We start from the raw sequence: 8,668 nt of genomic DNA, 5'->3' as shown, positions 1-8,668 counted from the left end.
ATGGATTGAAGAGGAAATTGTAATTGTGAACAAACCTTTTACTGTATATTTTAATTTAATTATAACTAGACCAAACTATTTAGAAAACAACATCTTTTCCCAAACCCTTTTTGGCTATCTAAAGAAATGAATCTAAAATTTTCCACATATATATAATTTTAATTTTAATTCCTATAAAATAAAAGGGTTATTCCCGGGAGGGGAGACCGGTTAACGCAGGTGAGGCACGTCCACTTCATGTATAAATGAGCCGTCGCGAACAAAAGCAAGTTGGCAACAACGCAACACCACCAGCTTTGCTTTGCTTTTCCTTCTTCTTCTTGTTTCACCTTCATCTCCACCATCTCTCGGCCTTTCGTCTGCGTCTTGTTGTTCTTGTTTGAGTGACCATGGCGCCCCCCTTCGGCTCGTATGAAGCTGACGACTTCGACTTCTACGTCCCACCTCCCCCTCCCAGCTCCAACAAACCCCTCTCCAGATCTGATTTCCCGCATACCTTCATCTTCGGAGCCGCCACCGCTGCGTATCAGGTTTGCATCTCTCGTTTCTGCTTTATCTGCTACTCATGCCTTCCCTATGCTCGTGGCACACGTGTGTGTGAAGGTCACACTTGGGATTGGTACTCAAATCTCGCCCCAATGCTCTAAAAACTCCGGCCGTATCAATTGCTCGACATGCTTGCCTATGTTCGTGGCACGGTGTGAGAAGGTCACACGTGTGCGCGTGCTTCTCTCACATGTGCTCATTGGCTGCTTATGTTCATTGCACAAGATCACATGTGTGTGCGCACGCGCGCGTGTCTGTCTCTCATGTGTGTGTTTGTTTTGGGGCCATTCGAGTTGTATCTATCAGACAAGCTCTTGTGCATACACAACTCCAATGCCATATGCACCTTATGTGTATTGCATCATTATGCCTTATGTGTATTGGATCATTATGTGTTCATTGGAAGCCACACGTGTGTAATTTGCACCTTGATAATGTTGGCAGGTGGAAGGAGCCACAACAGAGGGTGGCAGAGGCCCTAGCATCTGGGATACCTTCACTCGTTTGCCAAGTAAGCTATGATGTCTTTGATCTATCAATACTTACCTCTCACCAAAGTATGGACACATGCATGCATACATACATGTATGTACTTGATTCTGATCAAAGTACATGAAAATACATGCATACATATACCTAGGAAAAGCATATCATGATATTTATTTTGGTCCATGGATGCCTGCAGACAAAGTTGCAGATGGGAAAAATGGAGACATTGCCACAGACCAATACCACCGTTATGAGGTCTGCTAAATACCGCCCATATATATCTTCTCGTGTTCCATGTTTTACCAGCTTGCAAGTGCTTCCTTTCCATTACAGGAGACTGACTGTGAAAGCTTTTCAGTCCAGCCTTTAGGTGAGACTGGAGATGAGACCTACACTGATTCATTTTCTTTCGATGATCGTGTATGTCTTCAGGAAGACATCAATTTGATGCAACAAATTGGATTTGATTCATATAGATTCTCCATCTCTTGGTCACGAATCTTTCCTGGTGAGGAAACCTGCTTACAGGCCCCTCTAATCACTTCAAAACTGGTGGTTTTTGAGCTAATCTCATGCAAGTCACAGTATCTCAAGCATTGTATCATATCTTGTGAGCTTTACAGATGGGCTAAGTACCTCATTAAACAAGGAAGGCATTGCATATTACAACAACCTGATTGATGCCCTGTTGTCAAAAGGTGAGCCCTAGTTCATGTCAGCGCTGCCCTATGTTTTAGGAGCTAACCTTGATATCATTTAAATCTAGAATATCTTGGATTTTTGACAGCAGGCTAATTTTCTTGTGAGTTTTTTGTCATCCAGGAATCAAGCCATTTGTCACTTTGTATCATTGGGACCTTCCACAAGCACTTCAGGACACAATAGGGGGTTGGCTTAGTCCTGAGATAGTGTAAGTTTAATAACCCTTATAGATAGACTAGGCTACAGATTGCCTCATTGTAGAGAAGAGTCAATCAATACCATTGATGTGATAAGTCTTGGTGACTGCTGTGTACTTTGCACTCAACATTTGAACTTTGATTGTTTTTGGCAGAAAACACTTTGCAGTTTTTGCTGAAACGTGCTTCAATGAGTTTGGAGACCGTGTGAAGGACTGGGTAACACTCAATGAGCCATTGAGATTTTCCTTTTTTGGTCATGGCATTGGCATACATGCACCCGGAAGGACCTCGAACAGAGCAAGGTCTGCTGAGGGGGACTCATCCATAGAACCTTACCAAGTTGGGCATAATGCCTTGCTAGCTCATGCGACTGCCGTTGACATTTACAACCGGAAATTCAAGGTACAGAGGCCCAAGTTTTCTCAAAAAGGGGGGGGAAAGGCCTTTATATAAGGTTTGCACACATACATTCAAGTTTGTGTTTTTATGAGCTTCCACAATATTAGATATGCTTGATGGCAGGCAAAACAAGGTGGGATTATAGGCATTGCCGTGGATTCGGAGTGGGGGGAACCTCTCACAAACTCGAAGGAAGACATGGAAGCAGCACAAAGGCACCTTGAATTTCATCTTGGATGGTAAAGAAGCTCATCTTGGCTATATGACTAATTGCATTCCTCATATAGATTGCAATGAGAACCAATTATGGGTCTTTTCTTTATTGTACAACATCACTGTGCACCTCTTGTGGGAAACACTTCAGACATCTAAAGCCTTTTCTGTGCAGGTTTTTGGACCCCATTTTCTTTGGTGACTATCCCTCTTCAATGAGACAAGCAGCCGGTGATAGGCTGCCAAAGTTCACCCCAGATGAGCAAGCTTTCTTGAAGAACTCTCTAGACTTTGTTGGCATCAACCATTACACAACAAGATACATAGTCCCGGCCAACCCGAACCCCAAGGCAATCTATGGTGGTTGGTTTGATGATATCAGGACCACAAGGATAGGTGAGTCCAGCCAAACATAATTTCTTTATATAACTTGATTTAAAGAATTTAGCCGAGACAACTTTTGTACATGCATGGAAGGGTATTGAGATGCATGGCTGAATTTGAAGCTGTTTTTTGTCTTGATTGCAGCTGAGGTGGATGGGAAACCAATTGGAGATAAGGTATAACATTGCTTTTTTTTACGTTTAGATGGAGGCATTATGTCACTTCTTTAGGCTTAAAGTGAAGGCAAGGCTAACCTTGAAATTCTTATGATTTATCTTGCAGGGTGCATCTCATTGGATGTATATTGTGCCATGGGGGTTTAGAAAGCTGGTCAATTGGGTAACTGAGAGATATGACAGGCCTCCGATCTACATCACAGAGAATGGTAAGCTCTTACTCGGCATTTTGTTTTGATAGATTTCAAGCATTTGTATTCAATATATGAAAGATCAAGCCTTTTTGACACTATTGGAACTTGTGTTGGTCCTATAGGCATGGATGATGAAGATTGCCCCTCAAAATCAGTTGAAGAGTTTGTGCATGACACACAGAGGGTACATTTCTATCAGGATTACTTGGCAGCTCTTGCCCAATCCATTAGGTACTTGTTTGTTAATGCAATGTGGCATGTGATAATACATCCATTTTGCTTGCTAAAAGTGGTTTCTTTTTGTCTTTGACATGGCAATGCTCAATTCAATCCAAACAGGGAGGGCGCTGACGTCCGCGGCTACTTTGCATGGTCTCTGATGGACAACCTCGAATGGGAGTCTGGATTTACAAAGCGGTTTGGGCTCATATTTGTGGACTACAGCAACCTCAAGAGGCATCCAAAGGACTCAGCCCAGTGGTTCAGCAGATTTCTCAAACACGAGCCCTCTTGGAGACAGAGCTACATCCATGACTTCATGATGAACCATGCATACATGAAGCTCACAAGCCCCCGGGAGGATAAACACATCACAATTGTAAACTAACAAGGCTTTCCCATGAGGATGTGTCAGAAAACTTGGCCAACCCAAGTTCTAACTGTGCCAAAATGGGTCGAGGTTAGGGATTGCATTGTAAGCTTGGCCGAAAGGGTCATGCTGATGTTATCCAAATAGCGTAAGAATGTAGTTGAATTGCCAAGTGATTGGGCCATAGGAAGACGTTCTAACTCAGAATCTCCAATATTTTTGACCATGCGCGACCATGTAAAAGAGGTGGGCTTACACAAGCTTTGTAAATTAGTTCACAAGATCCCTCTCTTGTTTCCAAGATTTGAAGTTTGTTCTGTTTTACCTGCAACTGGGTGGGTTACACAAGTAACTGCCTGCCTTTTCTCCATCAATTTGAAGATATATATATTCTTATGTAATGTTCTGTTAGAAACTCTACTTATTTAGATAATCAACAAGGAATGCTGGTAGAATGTGCAAGAGCAACGAGTGATTTTTTGGTTTTCCGCGGCCCAATTAACTGCAAAATCATAGTTAACTGGGCTTTCAACACTTCAAACGACCACTTTTGGCTAGGTTCAACTGTGCCAAAAAGAGTCAAGTTAGGTCTGGAAAGGTGGGAAGGCTAAGTTATGACATGAGCAAAAGCTATTTCCAGAGCATTTGAACCAGTTTTCTTCTTCTTTTTTTTTACCAACAAGCGCAAGAATTAATTAAGAGAGACAAAATTACAATAACTGGCTGGGATACAGCACTGGGATCCAGAGATCACAAACATAACAATTACATATCTCAATAATCATTAGCATAGAGCTTCAATTCTGGTTTGCAGCAAAGCCACAAAACGGTTGGACTCATCGGCCTTCCTTTGGAGCTCATACTGCTGATTCTGGGTGAAGTGAACCAAGTTACTTGGTTGAATTGGAGATTCTCGAAATATTCCAACTTGCGTGGTGTACAGTCTCGTCTCCACCATGTGGACGTCATAAATCTGCACATGAAAATCAGCAAAAAGACTTTTCAGATTTGGAATCTAGTAAGCAATCTCAAATGCAGTCGCACATCTATCTTTCCAAATCACCCAAAGGAATTCAGCTCTGACTCTGGCCCAACACTGGGGGAGCACCCCAACAGTATCCCCTAGTAGTAGTTGTTTTGCAGAGGGCAGGCAACCCAAAACAGACTAGACCGGTGACAGGATATCAATAGATCTCTGACAATTTCTGAACAGATGACCAATATCTTCGATACTAAGTTTGCATCTAACACATACCCCATCTGTTAACCCACATTTCCTGCACTTGTCGCCTGTCCATATGGCTTTATGCATAATCAGCCATAGTAAAACTGATTTCTTAGGCTGAATCTCTTTAGACCAAATTGTGGAGAATTTAAAATTCCATTGGCGTCTGTCATAGAGGACTGACCATCTCTTATTGAGAACCACATGCACAGGGGCCGATGGCACTGAGTGCACACGAGGGGGGTGATCGAAAGCTGTTCCTCCTCTCCAGCATAGAGCTTTGAGCGATAAGGGCTCAGAGACTGTTAGCTGCCAGGCCTCACACTCAGGAAAGATGTTGATACGATCCCGCACCATCTGAACTTCCCAAGGAAGAAGCGAGAATCTTATCATCAGTTCATCATTGGTCATCCACCTATGGGAGGGAGTTTGCCACACAATACGTAGGGCCGTACGCATTGAATTGCTGGACACCGAAGGTAATGGACTAAGAGGAAACCACAGAGAGTCAAAAGCTCTGATAGAGTAGCTGTGTTTGCTTTCCCACACAACCCCTACCTTGTCACGAAATTTGTTCCAAGCTTTCCATAACGAGCGAAGAAGCTCCGACCCTTTAGGCTTGACAGCTTCATGATCTATCAAAATAGTAATCCAAGGCAGATCCCTCCAACCTGAAAATTTCTCAAGGGAGAATTGGTCAAAGTTTCTGAACAGCAGAGCAGGGAAGAAAGTTCCTCAGGGTGAGAAACAACTCTAATAATGGTTTTAACAGCAAGTCGGTCAGCCCAAGCGTGTATATCTACAACCCCCAACCCCCCTTTGGCCCTGGGAAGGCAGTAGAATTTACATCTCACTTTGGCAGCTCCTCTCCTGAAAGGGTCTCCTGTCCACAGGAAGTTTCTATATAATTTTTCAATTTCCTTTAGATGAGTGTCTGGGGGTCTCCAACAGGTGAGAAAGAAGAGGATGTAAGCAACTAGAAAGTGATTGATTACCAGCACTCTGCTAGCTAGCGATAACTGCATACCCAACCACCTATTCAGCTTGCCCCTGAACTTATCAACTACCCAGTACCACCTTTGTTTCAGGGTAGCTCCGAAGCCCATAGGTATGCCTAGCAGCCGAATCATTTCACCAGCCCGAATACGCTGACAACCCTGCTGTACCAGCCAATTGGGGAGATTTCCTTCAGCAAAGAATATTTCGGTTTTAGTGTGATTTACCCTGGAACCAGATGCTAAGCAAAAGGTGTCCAACACCTTCCAGAAAGTCAAGAGAGAGTTCTGGTCATTGATGAGCAACGCATTGGTGTCATCCGCAAACTGAGAAAGAATCTGCACACCATATGAGTTAGGCAAGGGAATGCCTTTAATTAGCCCCAAACCCTGGGCTCTTTGCACCATACAATTCAAGCTATCCACAGATAACACAAACAGCAGTGGAGCAAGAGGACATCCCTGTCTGACCGACCTGGCTAGGGGGAAAGAATCTGACATTGAGTTATTTAGCCCCACTCTAGCTGAAGCATTGCCGAAGAGGGTTTTTACAAACTCGATCAAGCCCGGGCCATACCCCATCTTTTCCAAATTAAGCAATACAAAGCTCCACTCCAGCCAGTCATAGGCTTTGTCAAAATCAACTTTGGCAAAGATAAAGTCAATCCCTTTTTCCTGAGCATGCTCTGCAAATTGCAATGACAGCTTCAATGAGTCTCCTTCCTCGGATAAAACCTTTCTGCTTTGCTGGGATGTGCCTCATTAAGCTGGGTGTGATTCTGAACGCTATTACTTTGGCTAACACTTTGTATACAGAATTCAGCATCGTCAGTGGCCTCCAGTTTTCTAGGAGCTCCTTAGGCCCTCGTTTGTGAATGAGTTTTATCACTCCAGCATTAATATTGGTGGGCAAAGTCGAATACTTCACAGATTCTTCCCAAACCCTCTGGATGAATGGGGCAATCCAGTCTTTAAAGGCATGGAAAAACTCACCCGGCATTCCATCCAAGCCCGGAGTTCTATTTGGTTTCAAGCTCTCAATGGCCATCTTAATTTCTGAGATTGAAATAGGCACATCAAGCTGCCTTGCCAGCTCAACAGAGATGACTTTAGATCTAGCCTCCCAGACCAAATCGCGGGCCTCAGCCTTCAGCTCACAGGACTGCTCCGGTGCACTGAATCGCTTTTGAAAGTGATTGCGAACCAGCACACAGTTTTCCTCCTCAATTCTGGCAGCACCATCACTGGTGGTAAAGTTTTCTTCTTTTGCCAGCCTTTCTTTGCAAGCCCAATTAACTTGACTAAGTGCATTCAATGCAACTTGGCCACGGAGGTTCCCAAACTATTCAAAAAGTGGTATAGTTGGGTTTTCCTAGTTGAGAGGGCTATGGTTGTTTTTAGCAGTTTCATATTGGAAAGTGTTGAGACTCTTGATCTTGAATCCTCCAACCCTTTTTTTTTCCTCATCGTAATTTCTAGGCCGTCTGATCCTAGTAAATTAGGGATGATAAACTAGGGTTATCTAGAAGGCGGCAATGATTGACATTGAGAAGGCAAACTAGGTTGGTACATAGATAAACTTAGGATAATAAATTAGGGAAATAAGTAAACTAAGGATGGAAAACTAGGCAACTTTGGAAAACTAAGGTTGGTACGTAGATAAACTTAGGATAATAAATTAGGGAAATAAGTAAACTAAGGATGGAAAACTAGGCAACTTTGACATGCGAGGCTTGTGGACTTGACTTTTTTTGGGATGATTTTCAAATAAAAAAAGAGTACATGAGCACCAAATAGTCCTATTTTCCATTACTTTTTTTTTGATGATTTTCAAATTAAAAAAAGAGTACATGAGCTGTTGACTAGAACCAAATAGTCCTATTTTCCATTGAATATTTGAATCTTAAAAACATGCATGTAGGCACATATCTCCCTAGTTTATCATCCTCAATAATTTTCTTAATTTAATAATTCTTGGTTTACCATTCCAAGTTTACTAGACTATGTTGACTATGTTGCCTAGCAAATTTCCTTTGGAATGAGCACATTTCCTCACACACACATAAGGCTACATGGATTGACAACAATAACCCACATGTTGCACACATCCCGTACCTTCATATTTTCTTGTAGGAGAGGCTCATAGACCACCACCACGGCATAGTGTTAGCTCCCACGGGGAATGTTCTACCACATCCATATGATCTAGTTGATCTTGATGCGTACCCACCAAACTATTATCCCCATATCCAATGTTTTAATGCCCGCCTCCACTACCATGTATGCACCTCCAAGTCCATGAACCCCTCTTGCACCTAATTTGCAGCAGCCAACGGATTCACATTTAGCACCATCAACTAGCTTTATAACATAAAGCATCTAGAGGGCGAGTATCCGAACTAAATATGTTTGGAAGATGAGAAGCTTGATGACTAAAGATTATAAGAAAATACACTAAGCCAAACTTGATCACAAGACAAAGAACTTGAAGCAAAAATATGGAGAATAGTGTTGAATCACTATTGCAAACCAAAGTTGAAAATTGATGGCATCTAC

At 42.6% G+C, this 8,668-nt stretch overlaps 1 protein-coding gene across 2 annotated transcripts; it reads left to right on the top strand.

Annotated features, from left to right (window-relative positions):
- Nucleotides 1-265: 265 nt before the first annotated feature.
- On the top strand, nucleotides 266-4,301 carry LOC147642063 (beta-glucosidase 42-like). 2 transcript variants are annotated; one of them, XM_086802375.1, is made up of 13 exons: nucleotides 266-530; nucleotides 991-1,057; nucleotides 1,232-1,290; nucleotides 1,468-1,543; nucleotides 1,659-1,733; nucleotides 1,858-1,945; nucleotides 2,090-2,339; nucleotides 2,460-2,575; nucleotides 2,725-2,945; nucleotides 3,078-3,109; nucleotides 3,216-3,318; nucleotides 3,426-3,534; nucleotides 3,643-4,301. In XM_086802375.1, the coding sequence occupies exons 1-13, from the start codon at nucleotides 390-392 to the stop codon at nucleotides 3,908-3,910; spliced, it is 1,605 nt and encodes a 534-aa protein (XP_086658501.1). In that variant the 5' UTR covers nucleotides 266-389; the 3' UTR covers nucleotides 3,911-4,301. The 2 variants fall into 2 exon arrangements, with proteins under 2 accessions (XP_086658501.1, XP_086658508.1); XM_086802382.1 differs by having other exon boundaries at nucleotides 268-530; nucleotides 3,426-3,487.
- Nucleotides 4,302-8,668: the final 4,367 nt, after the last annotated feature.

Source organism: Cibotium barometz, chromosome 1 (genome assembly GCF_041138505.1).
Source record: "Cibotium barometz isolate CiBa-2024 chromosome 1, ASM4113850v1, whole genome shotgun sequence".
NCBI classification, from domain to species: domain Eukaryota; kingdom Viridiplantae; phylum Streptophyta; class Polypodiopsida; order Cyatheales; family Cibotiaceae; genus Cibotium; species Cibotium barometz.
Note: the sequence above shows the minus strand (reverse complement) of the source record. Positions and strands in the feature narration are given on the sequence as shown.

Coding starts and splice junctions, on each gene's coding strand:
- LOC147642063 (XM_086802375.1), top strand. CDS start 390: ATGGCGCCCCCCTTCGGCTCGTATGAAGCTGACGACTTCGACTTCTAC. Junction 531..990: donor CCGCCACCGCTGCGTATCAG/GTTTGCATCTCT, acceptor TAATGTTGGCAG/GTGGAAGGAGCCACAACAGA. Junction 3,535..3,642: donor GCTCTTGCCCAATCCATTAG/GTACTTGTTTGT, acceptor CAATCCAAACAG/GGAGGGCGCTGACGTCCGCG.